The sequence below is a fragment of the Cydia amplana genome, chromosome 5 (assembly GCF_948474715.1).
Source record: "Cydia amplana chromosome 5, ilCydAmpl1.1, whole genome shotgun sequence".
NCBI classification, from domain to species: Eukaryota; Metazoa; Arthropoda; class Insecta; order Lepidoptera; family Tortricidae; genus Cydia; species Cydia amplana.
Genome location: NC_086073.1, coordinates 178,624 through 196,074, shown reverse-complemented (window position 1 = coordinate 196,074; position 17,451 = coordinate 178,624). Strand labels below are relative to the sequence as shown.

General features: G+C 46.6%; 1 protein-coding gene across 1 annotated transcript in view; it reads right to left on the bottom strand.

The window, feature by feature from the left end:
- Positions 1 to 17,308, bottom strand: part of LOC134647812 (bridge-like lipid transfer protein family member 1) — a 64,964-nt gene extending 47,656 nt beyond the window's left edge. Inside the window, exons 1-12 of the mRNA XM_063502139.1 lie at positions 17,149 to 17,308; positions 16,820 to 17,034; positions 14,770 to 14,913; positions 9,261 to 14,378; positions 8,994 to 9,139; positions 8,603 to 8,692; positions 7,924 to 8,152; positions 5,965 to 6,133; positions 4,715 to 4,895; positions 4,129 to 4,290; positions 3,682 to 3,807; positions 2,600 to 2,699 (exon numbers count right to left, since the gene is read on the bottom strand). Of these exons, the coding sequence (XP_063358209.1) occupies positions 2,600 to 2,699; positions 3,682 to 3,807; positions 4,129 to 4,290; positions 4,715 to 4,895; positions 5,965 to 6,133; positions 7,924 to 8,152; positions 8,603 to 8,692; positions 8,994 to 9,139; positions 9,261 to 14,378; positions 14,770 to 14,913; positions 16,820 to 17,034; positions 17,149 to 17,150 (6,682 nt within the window). The 5' untranslated portion in view covers positions 17,151 to 17,308. The remainder of the gene's footprint in view (positions 1 to 2,599; positions 2,700 to 3,681; positions 3,808 to 4,128; positions 4,291 to 4,714; positions 4,896 to 5,964; positions 6,134 to 7,923; positions 8,153 to 8,602; positions 8,693 to 8,993; positions 9,140 to 9,260; positions 14,379 to 14,769; positions 14,914 to 16,819; positions 17,035 to 17,148) is intronic.
- Between the last annotated feature and the right edge of the window lie 143 nt (positions 17,309 to 17,451).

The following is a 17,451-nucleotide window of genomic DNA, read 5'->3' as shown; positions in this document are numbered from 1 at the left end:
AAATAAGTCGCGTTCTAAATTCAAATTGCGTTGGGAATATAACTTTCTAGTATAACGTACAAGTTATTTTGTATGAAGAGAAGGTATTATGGGATGTTACAAATTCGAGTTTTTAACACTGTTAATCCCGATTTTAATTTTTGAAAAAAATATATGTTAAACATTATTAAATTCTACATGAAATATGTAAATTTGATAACTGTCGCTATCTCGCATGTATTTTTTTTATTTTTCTGAAAATTTTCATCTAAATTTTTTACTATTATTTTAAGAGATAATTCAATATTAATTTTTTCAGAAAGCGACCTTAATTGTATATACAACATACCCAAATTACAAAGAAATCGGATTAGTACTTTGGCTGTAATAAAATAAAAATAATTTTTCTTTTTTTGCATTTTTTTTTTAAATCTGAAGCATTTGAGGCTTAATATTTGGTGAAAGCACTACATATACATAGGTTAATAATCCAGTAAAAGGAAATTGTTTTTTTCGCTAAGGGCAGTTTGGCCATGCTTACCCGGCTATACCCTTTGTTAAGTTACTAAAAGAATACAGTAAACTACACACAAACACTTTTAACACAGATCCATTTATGGTTATTTATTCATATCATGCATACAAACATCAATACACACAAAACACACTCTAAACTCTAACTAGTCCACAAATAGCAAATCAACAAAGTCCGCCCACGCTAAGTTTTAGATAACTTTTAACGTGAAGTGCTATATCAAATGTGGCGCACTCATTTCGATACACTGTCACTGCGAAGTCAGTGAAAACTTAGCGTAGACGGACCACACTTCAAAAAAATCTTAGAAGGAGGTTCTCAATGCATTGGTGTTTTTGTATGTTCCAACAAAAATACCAATGCATATACAGAGAAGTGGAACTGCTCGTGAAGACCGTGTGATCTTAGTATTTAAAAACTGTTTCGTTAAGTCGGTCCTTGTTGTTAACAGTTATAATAAGCTACATTAATTTACAACAGTAACTATTAGCCACAGCGTAATAGAAGCTAGTGTGGTGCCAGATGCTCGTGCCACATATCATACACAGTGCATGTGCAGTACCCACCGGATGGCGGCGTGGACGAGGGGAACGAGTGCGGCCGCGGACTCGCGCCGCCGCCCGCCGCCGCTTACAACACACACACGTTAGTGAACCTTACTGCTAGGTATTAGGGTCGAGTATCGAGGGACGAGGGGAACGAGTGCGGCCGCGGGCTCGCGCCGCCGCCCGCCGCCGCTTACAACACACACACGTTAGTGAACCTTACTGCTAGGTATTAGGGTCGAGTATCGAGGGACGAGGGGAACGAGTGCGGCCGCGGGCTCGCGCCGCCGCCCGCCGCCGCTTACAACACACACACGTTAGTGAACCTTACTGCTAGGTATTAGGGTCGAGTATCGAGGGACGAGGGGAACGAGTGCGGCCGCGGGCTCGCGCCGCCGCCCGCCGCCGCTTACAACACACACACGTTAGTGAACCTTACTGCTAGGTATTAGGGTCGAGTATCGAGGGACGAGGGGAACGAGTGCGGCCGCGGGCTCGCGCCGCCGCCCGCCGCCGCTTACAACACACACACGTTAGTGAACCTTACTGCTAGGTATTAGGGTCGAGTATCGAGGGACGAGGGGAACGAGTGCGGCCGCGGGCTCGCGCCGCCGCCCGCCGCCGCTTACAACACACACACGTTAGTGAACCTTACTGCTAGGTATTAGGGTCGAGTATCGAGGGACGAGGGGAACGAGTGTTACGGGCGGGAAAAGAATGAATGAATGAAAGTAAAAAAAAAACATGTCTATGGTTCACTTATTTGTCAGAGATGACATTTAAAACAAGGTTGGCAACACTGTATTTCATTCAATATTATTTAAGTGGTCATTACACGAAGTATCGTAAAATCGCCAAAAAGATACTGCGTGTATGCACAAATTCTTTTTTGGGGAATAGACTAAAGACTTGTCTTGACAACTATAAGGTAGGTTTTGAAAGGTGTGTGCACGACCCTTTAAATGACAAATAAAAGTACGGGTGTAGAATTTTTTTTTTTTTTTAGAATTTGTGCATACACGCAGTATCTTTTTGGCGATTTTACGGAACTTCGTGTAATATATGTAATATCTCTTAGGGCTCATTTAGACGGTGCGAGAACTCGCATGCGAGTTTCATTTACATTGCGTTATTTGATCGGTCGACTGAATTGTTGTAACCTCAATAGTCCGCAATGTGACTAAAATCGTATACGAGTTCGCGCGCCGTCTAAATGAGCCCTTAATTAGGTATTTGTGACACAATAAAGATGTATATGCATATGTGCTGTGCGAGGACTCCCTAGCGTCGTTGAGACCTCTTAAAAAATATGGAACCCTAAAAAGATACTAATAGTAACGCAATCCTAAGTAATTTCTCTTCTCTCTAGGGATTATTAGAAAGCCTCTTTCCAGACCTGAATTTCGCACATTCTAATTCAAAATGTAGGTTTGTGGCATGTGTTATAATTAACCCGTACGAGAGTATTGGACAGATCTGGGAGGGATGATGGTATAATGTGGAATGGTGTGAAAGGTGTTGGCGAAGTATAGCAACTCACCGGGCACCTCCACCTTGTCGGTGTCGAGGTTCAGCAGCAGACAGTTCTCGTCCAGGACCTCGGTGTCCACCTGGTACTCTTGCCAGCCTTCTACCGAGTCCTGTACACACATAATTATTTTTATTTATTATACATACATAATACAAACGTGAACGAAACGAAACGGAATTTGTACTGTACCGAACTATCAAAATTCTCATAAAATCCGCACCAGCTTTCGTAAATCGACCTATTTCATGGCTGACAGCTTTTTATTAGGGTTCCGTAGCCAAATGGCAAAAAACGGAACCCTTATAGATTCGTCATGTCTGTCTGTCCGTCTGTCCGTCTGTCTGTCCGTCCGTATGTCACAGCCACTTTTCTCCGAAACTATAAGAACTATACTGTTGAAACTTGGTAAGTAGATGTATTCTGTGAACCGCATTAAGATTTTCACACAAAAATTGAAAAAAAAAAATTACATTTTTGGGGTTCCCCATACTTCGAACTGAAACTCAAAAAATTTTTTTTTCATCAAACCCATACGTGTGGGATATCTATGGATAGGTCTTCAAAAATTATATTGAGGTTTCTAATATCATTTTTTTCTAAACTGAATAGTTTGCGCGAGAGACACTTCCAAAGTGGTAAAATGTGTGTCCCCCCCCCCTGTAACTTCTAAAATAAGAGAATGATAAAACTAAAAAAAATATATGATGTACATTACCATGTAAACTTCCACCGAAAATTGGTTTGAACGAGTAAGTAGTAAGTAGTTTTTTTTTATACGTCATAAATCGCCTAAATACGGAACCCTTCATGGGCGAGTCCGACTCGCACTTGGCCGCTTTTTGGATGGCTGCTTGAATGTATTGAACTCTAACAAAATTTTGGTGGTAACTACTGGGAAAAAATAATCCCACCTTTTAGCAGTGGTAACTACTGGGAAAGCAGTTACCAGTGGTAAAAGGTGGGAAAAAATTCCCAGTAGTTACCACTGGTAACAACTTGGTGGTAACTAGTGGGAATAACCCTTTCTGAATTCAGAACTGTATTGGGAAATGTATTGCAACTACTAAAGGACAAAGACGATCTTCACAAACCTCAATGAGCTCCGGCAGAGCGAAGGTCACGTTGAGCGGCTTCATAACTTTGCTCTTGTAGTTGTGTTCCAGTAGCAACGGCGTATACAGGATGTTCTTCCACTGACGGCTGAGGACTATCACGCCCTGAAAAATCATTATTATTAATACAACATTTAAAATAAGCTAAATTAATGTCTTTAGGACTTTGAACTACGTTTAATTAAAACTATCAGTTACCGGCGATGTTCTAGTACATGTAGCTTCAACGTAGCATTAAACATTGTTTCATATTACTGCAAATTGCTAGCCGAGTATGATACGAATGGACGAGCGAAGCGAGGCCGTTTAGTAACATCAGACTGCCAATTGTAATATTTGTAATTCCAGTAGGGACGTGAATAGTGCGATGATAAAACTTAAATGTTTCGGAATATATGTGCTATAAGAAAGAACGTCTTTATATACCTGTCGTAACGTAGAAAGTTTGGGCAGATGTCTCTCGGCCAGGTCTGCCTGCACGGCCGCCGCGTCCGCCTGCAGCGCGTACCGCAGCAGCACGCAGCACAGCTGCAGCGACGGCTCCTCGCGGAGCTGCTTGGCCATCGGCGTGTGCCGCCCGTAGCGGCTCTGCACAAACCAAAATATGTCACAGTCATTTCTTAGGTCGCCACGACACCATTTTACAACGCGGTCAGCCTAAAAACGTAGACAGTTGCGATCGAATTACATTAACCTAATGAAGAAGATGCCCGCAGGAGTCGCCTCGCTGTCGTCGTTCTTCCAGTCCCGAATCGTACCGAGTTCGTCCGATCCTTATCCAGGTCCTAGAACATTCGGAGGGTTCTAATCCCGTGGAAACCATGGATACCATCCTAAAAGTCTGTAATATACGCAGTCGAAACCAGGTAAGAGCTCGAACAGCATACCCCTTCCTTCCTTCGTCCTTTTTGCTTCACGGGGTATATCTTTATAGAGTTTGAGCGGAAGTTACAGTACAGGGGAGGGTAGACTGTACGCCACTAGAGTAGATACAGAGCTAAAGACAGCGTACCTTGGGCAGAGTGTGGTGCGGGGCCAGGTCCAGCGCGGCCGCCATGAGGCTCGCCGCCGTGGCCGTGAGGCGCCGCGCGTGCGCACGGTACAGCGCCACCACGCGGATGCCGAGCCGGTTGCACGGGTTCATCCACGCGTTGATGGCCGGCGATGCCGTGCTCAGGAGGTTCCAGTCCAGTCTGAAACGAGGTTAACGTTTATTACGCCTCACGCTTCACGTCACAGAGTCGGAGTAAACGCACCCGTCGCGCCCTCGTGTCACAAAATCGGAGCGCTCAGTCCTTCCCGGCTCGCTTATAACTGCAGCCCGTCAAAGTCCGCCGAAACGTGACATTCCGCCGGGAGCCGACGGCACCCTAATATAGGTTAGAGTATAATATGTAGGTTGGCACTGCAGCCGTGTCGTCGGCCCGGTTCTCAAATTCCCGGGAATTTTATAGTGTCGAAAGAACCGGTACTGAAGACCCGGTACCGGTACTTCCATTTCAATAGGAGTTGTCTTAGTACTTTAGTTCCGGACATTAAATAACGTTTTAATAATGTTCATATCAAACGGAGGACCCAAAAGTGGTAATTTGTAAAAAATCGCCAAGTTTTCTATTTCAACTTTGTTTTTATCTGAAACATCGTTCAGTACTTTTATGCCGGTTACATAAAGGCCTAATGATATCAGCAATCTATGTATGTTTGTATCATAAGTATGTCCCAATGGAGCCTTAAAGCTACTAAATTACACCTATTTAGATGAATAAGGGGACCGGTGAATTAAGCCATAATCTTTAAACAACTTTTAAATCACAAGTAGGATATTATTTATTTATTATATTCCAATATTCTTTTTCTAGGTTTGGTTTTATATGAAATTATTTCGTTCTCGAGTTGAATTTTTAACTCCTGTATCCCGTGCCGTCATAGTGCTGAGTGCATCGACTACGGCCGTGTTGCTCATACACCTTTAAGCCCAGGCAAGTGTGCCGGTTAATTACGTAAAATAGGTGGGAACGATAAAAGTGCTTTTTTATATAAAATAAGTTGTTTATTAATCCTTATGAAATTGTTCATATGGAAATAAGTAATTCATAAAGATTGTACGCTAACACAAACCATTTCTTAAAAAGAATCATACGATGCCTTGACAACCGAGAAGAACCGGGAATCCCGGTTCCGACCATGTTCAGAACCGGGAAATAAAATTTTTGGTACCGGGGCCGGTACTGCATGCCCTAGTCTGTCGCCGTCGGCGCTGACCTGGTGTAGTCGATCTTCTTGGTGATGGGCGTGCGCGGCGGCGCGGCGAAGTTGAACCACACCAGCTTGAGGTCGACGGCGCACGACGACGAGTTGCCGTTGTCCTTGAGCGGCACCAGCGCCGTCTGGCTGTCGGCGCACGGCTCCTCCGGCCCGGGCGGGGACGGTTCTAGAACGACGAGTGGCCGATAACATTTAGTTTACATTAGAATAGAGCGCAGACGAGACATCCTCTAGACTGAGCATAGTAGCGCTACCCCCTCTGCCACAAATACGGTAGTTTTACTTCATTTTCGAGTCAAAGTGTCTTTGAACGGACCGATCGCGGCACGGGACTCGCTCACCTCGTCCCCCGCACTCCAAGATTTTTGGCAATATCGGTTTCATTAAATAATTGCTCTAAACTCCGTCTAGAGGATTCCTAGTCTAGGGAATAGAGAAAATAGGTCGGTGGTGTGTATCATGCTCACAACAGTTCGGGTGCGCTCGACTTGCGGTTTTACGGAACACTATATAAGGCATAGTTTAGAGAGCGGGAAGGAGAGTGTGTCATGCGGAAGGGAGGGAAAATATGGTCACACGCGGGATTTGATAGTAGACACAGTGAGCATTCAGTACATCGTAGCTGCTATTTTGTGCTAATGTTAGGTTTTTTGACCCTACGCCAAAATAGATCGATAGTGTCCCGAGTCCCAAACTTCCTCACTTTCCGGGCCGATACATTCCAATGGCTACCATTGAATATCCAATACACACGAACGCAAGATATACCTGGGCCCGGCGCAGGCGCAGGCGCGGGCTGCGAGTTGTTCAGGTTGGGGGTGCTGGGCTTGGAGCCGGAGTCGCGCTTCCTGAACAGGTCCTCGAGGCCGGACGCAAGGTATACATGAACACAAGATATACCTGGGCCCGGCGCAGGCGCAGGCGCGGGCTGCGAGTTGTTCAGGTTGGGGGTGCTGGGCTTGGAGCCGGAGTCGCGCTTCCTGAACAGGTCCTCGAGGCCGGACGCAAGGTATACATGAACACAAGATATACCTGGGCCCGGCGCAGGCGCAGGCGCGGGCTGCGAGTTGTTCAGGTTGGGGGTGCTGGGCTTGGAGCCGGAGTCGCGCTTCCTGAACAGGTCCTCGAGGCCGGACGCAAGGTATACATGAACACAAGATATACCTGGGCCCGGCGCAGGCGCAGGCGCGGGCTGCGAGTTGTTCAGGTTGGGGGTGCTGGGCTTGGAGCCGGAGTCGCGCTTCCTGAACAGGTCCTCGAGGCCGGACGCAAGGTATACATGAACACAAGATATACCTGGGCCCGGCGCAGGCGCAGGCGCGGGCTGCGAGTTGTTCAGGTTGGGGGTGCTGGGCTTGGAGCCGGAGTCGCGCTTCCTGAACAGGTCCTCGAGGCCGGACGCAAGGTATACATGAACACAAGATATACCTGGGCCCGGCGCAGGCGCAGGCGCGGGCTGCGAGTTGTTCAGGTTGGGGGTGCTGGGCTTGGAGCCGGAGTCGCGCTTCCTGAACAGGTCCTCGAGGCCGGACGCAAGGTATACATGAACACAAGATATACCTGGGCCCGGCGCAGGCGCAGGCGCGGGCTGCGAGTTGTTCAGGTTGGGGGTGCTGGGCTTGGAGCCGGAGTCGCGCTTCCTGAACAGGTCCTCGAGGCCGGACGCAAGGTATACATGAACACAAGATATACCTGGGCCCGGCGCAGGCGCAGGCGCGGGCTGCGAGTTGTTCAGGTTGGGGGTGCTGGGCTTGGAGCCGGAGTCGCGCTTCCTGAACAGGTCCTCGAGGCCGGACGCAAGGTATACATGAACACAAGATATACCTGGGCCCGGCGCAGGCGCAGGCGCGGGCTGCGAGTTGTTCAGGTTGGGGGTGCTGGGCTTGGAGCCGGAGTCGCGCTTCCTGAACAGGTCCTCGAGGCCGGACGCAAGGTATACATGAACACAAGATATACCTGGGCCCGGCGCAGGCGCAGGCGCGGGCTGCGAGTTGTTCAGGTTGGGGGTGCTGGGCTTGGAGCCGGAGTCGCGCTTCCTGAACAGGTCCTCGAGGCCGGACGACCTGGGTTTAGTCTTCTCTTTTTCTGGCTTCAGTTCCTCTGCGGATTTGACGGACTCCCGGCAACTCTCCGGCTCGAGTTTGGGTTTTTCATCCGGTTTGTGGGTTTGGGCGTGTTGGGATACCTTAAAGTTTCACAAATACGAGTCTATATTTTTACTTTCGCACGGGTTACACGAAACCTTAACAAATTTACCTAACCTTCCTCATCACTCTATTGATATTTGAAACCCGCATGAAAATCCGTTCAGTAGTTTTCGAGTTTATCGCGAACATTCCTACATACACACACACACACACACACAGACAGACGCGGCGGGGGACTTTGTTTTATAAGGTGTAATGATGTCTTTGAACCCGCGAGGTGAACATGTAGGTCATATTAAACGACTAACAGACCGGTCCAATCATTTCGAAAAAAGTGGCAGTTTTATTATTTTTGTACTCTTGACAGATTTCCACAAGACACTGATTTTTTTATCGATTTTGTGGTTGGTCTCACACAAAACACCGTATAGGTTTTAGAAAATGTATCTTTAGCAACGTTTAGCGGTCAGCCACACAAACATGAATACCTTGATGGTGATGCCCTCGAGGCCGCACTCGAACATGATATAGCCGATGGCATTTTCCTTCTGCGCGTCTGTTGCACCGTTCTGGCAGCACTGCAATACGAAGCAAAATATTGTTTTCAAGTGGGATTAAAAAATAGTCTAAATAATCCGCTGACAGATGACTGAAATTAGAACTTACAGAATAAACAAAAAAATTAGAAAATTGGAAACGAAAGAAGGAAATTTCCATGCCGTAGAAAACTCTTTTTGTGTGACTATGTGTGATGTAATAGCGACACTAAAAAGGAAAAAATCATAGTTTCGTGCTAAATCACATAAATGAATCATGAGTGTGCCAGCAATGGCCCACGTTCCTAAACCCGACACCAATTGAAGAAGTATTGGCACTCACCGCAGCCTCGCACGTGTTGGCCCCGGGGTCCACCTTGACGAACTTGAAGGCGACCTTGGAGTGCTGGCTCGGGATGCCGGTGATGGTCGCCTCCTTCAGTTGGGACGGGTCGTTGCGGATGCGTCTCAGTTGCCCGTGCACTTTGCCTACAATTTAACACTTGTATAAGAACCGTGCAACAACATTTTACCAGCCAAATGATAAAAAAAAATACAGATTTAATTTATCCCCGAAAGAGAAAATAAAAACTTGTAACATGTAACTCACCCACACTGAGCGTGATGGTAGTGTCCTCGCACTGTTGCTGCGAAGTCTCGATGTATACGGGGTCTCCTCTCTCCGGACCCCTCTTCCTGCCGCTGCCCTGCGCGGAGATCAGCGCCCTTCCACCCAGACCCTTCATTATACCGAACGACTTCTTGCTGCCGAGCGCTCGAAGCGTCGGTCTGTAGTACAACTGTACAGATTCTAGCGTCGTCTTCGAACTGACGTATTTCGCCGTGATGTTCTCTACGGAGACGCCAAAGAGAGACACGCACGTCAAGTCCTGGATGTTGTCTAACGCTGAGAACGATATCATGTCTTCCACCACTGAAGACTGAATGAAGATTACGTTAACTTTCGGAACTGTGACTGTGGCTTGGAGCTGGTCACAGATTGTCTCTTCGTACACATTAGAGTGGGGTATAGTAGCTAATTTACATTTGTCGTCCTTATCGATGGCTATGTTAGACTGGTTACGAGTTTGCATGTATGGAAGCCAGTTGGAAGCGTACTGTTTCTGTTTCAAGACATTTGCGCTCTGCACCGATGAGATACAGAGTAGTCGCAGATGGTTGATCACGGTTATGGGATGTATGTTGGCTAGAACAGGCGTGAGGGACTCGACGAATCTCTGTGTACTCTCGAGGACTAGAGGAGTGAGCATGATGTCGATTTCCCCTCGCAGTTTAACGGACAGACCACTTTTGCTGTCACTGGTAGTGGTTGCCGTCGAAGAGGTACTCTGTTCCTTGTTCTCTTGGTTATCCACGTTTTGCTGTAAGTCCCACCAACCTTGTGGGTATGGATGAGCCTTGATTTGATTATTGAAGTGTGGAGTTAAATTTGAAAAAGGTCCGTGCTGAGTTTGGCTCGTGTGATCCTCTTTCTTGGAGACTAGCTTCATGATATGATTCTTTCCGAAAGGCTCGAACTTGGGCAAATATTTCTGGCCCACGTATATCAATGAGCCATCGTCCGCACGTTTGAACAACGGTAATGTGAAGACATCGGTGCCGCTCGGGAGGGAGCAGGTGCTCCAGTTGGTACATTTGTACTGCGGAAGGTTTTGCATGTAGCTGGCCATCAGAAGAGGAGAGTCCACGATGGGCTTGTTGGTCTGCATGTGCAGGTTTACCAGCGTCATGTCTTCCTGCGACGAAATGGCGGAAATGAAAGAGGTGGACGATACGGAACCACTTTCGGAGTCCGGCTGAGCGCCCGTGCTCAAGTTGCTCATCGTGTCCGGACCGTCCACGGCTTCCGACCTCGGCATGGAGTTCGTCCACTTCTCGTTCGTGATGTCATTAATGCCAAAGGAGCTCTTGTCTTTAGGGTTGCTGTGGCGGCTACCGAAGGAATGCTTGAGACTCGAAGATCGGCTCGGGAACATGTCTTCGTCCGCGGAGAAGAAGGCTTCCGAGTGGTTCTCACTCGTAATCGACATGGTTCTCTGCACTTCCAGGGGAATGGCTTCCTCGTGCGGCGCCGGGTGCGAGTTCAACGAGTAATGAGACTCGGACACGGCGACGCTTCGCGTAGGCACTTTCGGGACCACAAACGATTCAACGTCCGTATGCGCGGGCACTTTCTTGTTCAGGTTGGTATTGTCTTTTACTGTGCAGCTTAGAGCTAACTTTGAATCGGATACGCTGCTTTCCATCTGAGGAACACTCAGTATGCTCTTGTGGAGTTTGGAATCGCTATCGATCTTTGTACTGCCTAGAGGGACTGTGGAGTCGACCAGACGGGCGTAGGGCACATCACTCTTGGTGCTCGAAACTAGTACGTTGCCGCTGCCTTTGCCCATACTGGTGTACGAGAACCGTCGAGTCAAACTTCTGCGTTCTGTACTCTGCGGGGATTTGTTAAGGTTCTGCGGCAGCGGCGAAGGAATAAGAGTCGAGGTGTTGGATGGCTGCAGGCACACATTGAGGCTGTCGTAGGGCGGGGTGTGGAACACCAACTGTTCAGGATGCAGCAAGCTCTGTCCGTAGCCGTACTCGCCGGGCGTCGTCTCTATTATATTAAACATCGCTACGTTGATGCCGTCCTGGAGATCCGAAGGGTTCGGCTTCAAGAAGTTCGCTCCGTTCCTATTTGAACCGAAGAATGCACAGCCGCCTATGCAACCGCACACGGCGGTCTTGCCTTCATTTGGCCACATGAACCACAGCCGTTTAGTTTTCTCGTCATGGAGCTTCAAGAATTTCTGCTGCACCAAATGTAGATTCCTTGGGCTTTGTGGTAACGATGAAGCCGCTTCGAGTAAAACTGGTCCCAACGACACAGATCCAACGCCGACCCAGTTCTCGCTTTCAGGCAGTTTGTTCTGGCTGCTGTTGCTGCCGTTGGAGGCGTGGTGCGAGTTGCTCTGCATGTTGGTCTGCGTGAACAGCGCCAGCTTTATGTTCGGCAGCAGCCCCGTCAGCCCGTTGCCGAACCCGGCGCCGTGCAGGTTGCACAAACTTAGTCTTACGGGAGAAATCCAGGTTTGAAGCGTCGTATTCGTGTCCGCGACGTAAATGTCTATCAAGTCTATCGCGACTCGGATCATCTTGTATTTGATTTCGTTAGTGGTCGGGCACCGATATTTCAGCGCCACATCCGTCTCCGGACAAATGTTGCTGTTCATGCCGTGGTGGCACTGTTTTGTTGAATTAGGCGGAATTAGTTCGTTTTCACTGTCTGTGATGAGGAGTAGAAAAGTCTCGAGGGATGACACGATCTGGTAGAGCTGCGGAAGCGTCAACCGACCGGTCAGCTGACCGAGCTGGAGTTCCATCATCCAGGCGTATTCTATGGTATCTTCTTCGACAGATCGGTTGGTGTCGCTAAAGAACCCGTGCCCCCGTAACTGGAAAGACGAGAGCATCAGATGGCCCTGGTATAGAGCTCCCGAGTTGTTGGGGTTGGTTCGTGACAGATTATTCGCCGAGACTAGAATGGAAGGGCTCAGAAGGAGTTGCATCTTAGTCTCCTTGAAGCTCTTATCCATTTCGAAGCCGAACCTCTCAATCAGTATGACCGGGCAGGGAGGTTCGTTTTCGCTGCAATTCTTTACTAAATGTGCCTGAATGTCGTGGATTATTATCGACACGGTCACGTCCAAAGGTCGATATCGTCGCGGGTCGAAGGCGTCTTTACTGGAATCACTAGTATTATCTAAGGATATGTCTCCGTGCTGGTTGATACTACTCCGATCCGGCTTGGGAGTGTTCTCGCTAGACCAGAAAAACGTCTCCAAATTGGGCGTCTTCTGCATGTCCGTGAAGGTCTGATCCTCGCCGAAGATGTTCTCCAGCAAGTTCATGAAGCTGGTGATGATGGTACCGTAGGCGAGCAGGATGGAGGGCCCCACCTCGAGCTCGACGCTGACCTTGTCGGGCGGCAGCGACGCGCGGTCGAAGGCGCTCCCGTCCATCGTCCAGTTCATGGGCGGCTGTTTCCTCATCCGGGGTATTCTCATGGGGGAAAGCAGGATTTCCTCTTTCTCTGGTGTGGTGATGTCCGCTTGAGGCTCGGGTCCGAGCGGTGCGACGGGGTGGTAGTTGTAGCGCACGCTCAGTGCCACTATCGGCACCGACCAGCACTCCACCCAACCCTGAGATTTCACGCACTTTCTCCTCCATTTGGACGCTTTTAGCCGACACGGGACCAGCTTCATGTTCTTGTCCAGCGACAGCAGCAGCGGCCGGGACGTGTTCACCTCGGGCAGGTACAGGCTCATGTCGACGGCCTCGCCCTGGATCCAGATCTTCAGCGGGATGACGTCGGGCAGGAAGTCCACGAAGGGCAGGTCGAACGCCACGTCCAGCAGGTCGCCGCAGAAGGCCACGTGGTTGTTCTCTTGGTTCGTGGAGCTGCAGTCTATCCAGTTGTACTGATTGCTGACGGTCACCACTTCGCATTCCTTGAGCAGGAGGGAGATCTTCCACGTGTAAGGAACGAAGTGGAGTATGTCCGGTCGGGACTTGTTGGACCAGTCGTTGATGAGATCCTGGATGAAGTCGATGTGCGTGTAGACCAGGTGGGCGGTGGCCTTGCAGCCAGTGAGCCCGAGCTGCCAGCACTGGTGGTGGTTCCACACTAGGGGGTAGTGGCACTTGACCGTGTACTCCAGCGTTTCGCTTTCCGCCAAGCTCCTGTACTGCAGACTGGTGGTGGCCTCTAGATGCAGCAGCTGGCCGGTTATCTTCGTCGTGTATCCGTCTTGCAGCACGATCCAGGGCAGGGTCACCTCCAGGTACGAGCCGGCACCGATGTTTATATGTACGGCGTTCGTTTCTTTATTCTTCGTGAACAGTATGTCGATGGTAGCCTCGTTCAGCGTCGACAGTCGGATGTCGAAAGACTGCATCTGCCTCAAATCTCCCGGTTTCGGCTGCGGCGTCACTTCCAAACTCTTATAATTGGGTGGAAAGAAGAATTTGAACAGGTGATCCCTCTGCCTGTCCGCCCACGGCCCGTAGCTGAAATCTGTTCCTTTCCCACATTTGATATCGACTCCCCAAATGGGTGGCGCCGATTCCACGACATCTCCGTTAGCTAACCGTAGCAGCACGGGCTGTTCCGGCACTAAACCCGGCTCGTCCATATAAAAATACACCTCTATATAATTAGAACTCATCACAACAAAACCTTCACCCATATATCTCGGCGGCTCGTCCACCATGGCAGTGTAGTTCGGACTAGGAGCTAACATAACTTTACAGTTCTCCGCCTTCGCCTTCACGAAGTGCATGAGATGGTCGAGGCTGGACGCTGGCGGTTTGGTGCTGTACACTAGATGCGATTCCTCGACGCCGATAGAGAGCGTCGTGGGGACTAAACGGTTGCCGAAGACGATGCGGGAGGTTGCGATATCTACTTTAATGACGGGGATGAGGTCCCTCCAGGTCCGCGCCATGGCGGCCTCGGACCGGACCGTGTCTCGCGCCCGCCGCCTCTTCTCGTTGGCGTGGTTCATGGCGCGCTCTAGGCCCGCGTCGTCCTGCCGCAGCTTCACCAGCGGCTCCAGCCCGAACGTCTTCTCGAGCTCGCTGTACAGCTCGCAGCGGTTGTACACGTGCAGCTCGAACCCGTTCAGCATTATGGAGAGCCGGGTGTCCGAGTGGGATAAGTCTGGAACGAGACATTTGTACCTGTTATATTTTAATTAAAAGAGTAATCTTTAAGTAATTTGTGATGAAAAATGTAAAAATTTGTGGAAATAAAATGAAATAAAATATTTTTATTCACTTAATTCACATCACAATCACAAAATACTGATGTACTGAAAGGAGGAAAAATCATGAGATGTGTACGGAAGCATTTCCTGAAAACGACAATAAAATGGTATTAATATAGAAGCAGGGTGATATAGAGAAAAATCTAAAATAGCCTCTGGAGTAAATTAACATTATCTCGCGGTAACCGGAACAGCAGTGCGGTCGAAGTATACATGAAATAAAATAATTTAAAATACATTTGGAAGTTAACATGAGCAACATAACTAAGTGCTTGCATTGCGCACCTTCACTAACATCCTTGGGCACGTAGCTGCGCCACCAGCGGAAGATGAGGTAGCCGTCCTGCACGCGCAGCGTGTAGTCGTAGGTCACGTACACAATGTCGCGGAACATGATCTTGCCGGAGAGCGCGTTCAGGGTGAAGGAGCCTGCGGGGCAGTGGATCACAGCTTTCACACAGAACTGCGTTAAAACTAAGTTAGTAATCAGATGTGTACAAACCCTATTTGCTTTCTACTTCAATCCACCGATGGTGCAAAATCAGAAAAGTATTGTGTAGTACGTCACACTATTTTATAAAGTACATAATATCGACGAGCAATAATCATCGTCTAAGAGGCCACAGCTCAAAGATTATTCGAGTTTCCAGTACAAGCAATCCTAGGAAGGTAAGTTACCAGAAACAGTGATAAATATGTGCTCCTTCAGTGAACAGTTTTAAAAACAGACTTGACAAACACTTAAAACAACAAAAAAAATTAACATTAATCGTTAAAAAAAACAAGTGCAGTGATATACACGCATCAGCTTTCAGCTGCTAGTGTATTAAACAATATAATAATTATTTTTGCAGTTTATTATGGTAGCTGACATAAGCATCACATCCAACAAAAGCTGATTAATTGATGGAATGTTCACAAATATTGTTATATTTTGAAGGGACATTTTATAATAACAAGCAAGCACTTTATCTCCCTCACATTTAGGCCCTAAATATTGATTGTCTGTGTTATCTGTTTAATCGTGGAGTTTCTCTAAGTCAATTCTGAGGATTCTTCAAAAATATTATATAGTTCTTGAAATGAATACCTTAAAGTTTATCATAATATGGTAATTTAGATAAGGCAGTAAGATCACATTCTAATGTCTAAAACAACTGATTGAAGTTGTATTGATATTAATTGTTTTGCATATTCTGTCCTAGATTTCTTTCATTGTATCTGCAATGCCTACAAAACAAATATGTAACAAATTACAACTTCCCACTATAAATGTTGTCAGGAACATACCCCTCATTAGTGATAAGACTGCCTGTTGTTTACCTCTACTTAAGTTTCTGTATGCTATGTATTATTTTCGTGTATATACTATATAGAATATAATTTTAGAGTGTTGGTATTGCATTGTAAAAGCCTTGAGTGTCAAATTTAGAACATTTTCAACTGTTGACAAAAAACGTATACCTTTGATCAACATCAACATCAACATTTATTCAGCAAATAGGCCACAAGGGCACTTTTACTTGTCAACATTGAATTTACATACAAGCAAAACAAAAATACATCAACAATTATAATTATGATAACTCAACAAACTCTTAAACTCTTAAGAGTGGCCGGATACCGAGACACAGTCAGTAAAGTCAATTGCAAATTATGTACATAATTGAATGAAGAAAGAACCAAACTCATCATTGAAGTACTACAGCAGTCAGGTAAACACAAATTTACAATCAGCTACAGGCATCGTTATTTCTCTATGTTCTAATTTGGGTTCAAAATGCGAAAGTTTTAGATGTCATGTGTGAAATTGTAACACACGCATGAAATTGTTATATTTTAAGCTCGGTGTAAGTGAACTTTTGTTCTTTATGAGTAATAAAAAATCTTTAAACCCATATATAAAATTTGTTTAAAAAATTTACATATTTGTAAATAATCCAGGATTACAATTATCTTATAAATAAATAATTTTCTTTATTTATTAGGAAAATATAGAAATCACTACAAAAACAAATGTTTTACCAATTAAAATGAAGAAAATGGAATTATAATTACTTAGTTTGCATTACATGTGACTGAGCATTAATTATCTATTGTTATATTTATACCTATTTCCTCTCAGCTTATCATAGGTAAACATTCATAAAGATGAGGCTAAAGTTCAACAACTACATGTTAAACTTTATGTTTTTCCGTATTTCAAATACTCTCACAATATCTTGTGTTATGGCTTCCTAATATAGTTACTTTACTCTTTGGTTATGGCCTTCGGAAAGTGTGCCAAGAATGTTTTTCCAATCAAACTTTAATCCATCAACAAAATAATGCTTACCAATTTTGAAGTTTTCATCTTGGAAATAGAACCTATTGATGAGGCGGGTGAGGATGTAGCCGAGCACGCGGCTGTTGTAGTAGGTGATGTACACGATCCACAGCACCGCCGACATGAGCGACACCACCAGCAACGCGAAGTCGCTGTCGATCTTGACGTCCTCCAGCAGCGTGGAGTTCCAGCGCTGCGCCACCGGGCCCTCCGTCACGTTCAGCCTGCGCACCACACACCCAACACCGCTTAATCACTTCACTACAAAGATTCCACCCTCTGTGTAAGCTACGGTGAACATAAACACAATAGTAGGATACGCAAATCGTAATACTTACATTTTTATAACTACACTACGGATTTCATTTACATTTTATACAAAAGTGTTTTGCGAGTATTTTCAAAACACTGGACATCTCTTTTTTGGTGTTATTTTGATACAATTCCTATTAATTCTTATCAATTAATCACTTTACCCACGTCCTATACTACAGCTTTTTGACAGCTGACTGACGTAGCGTTCCGTTTCCAAGTTATCATGACAATCAAATCGTTATGCATTTCAATTTGATTTGAACATGTTCTGCGTAAACCGTAGCGTACTGACATCTCGAGGTAGTTTATCATGCCAACTTCGTTAT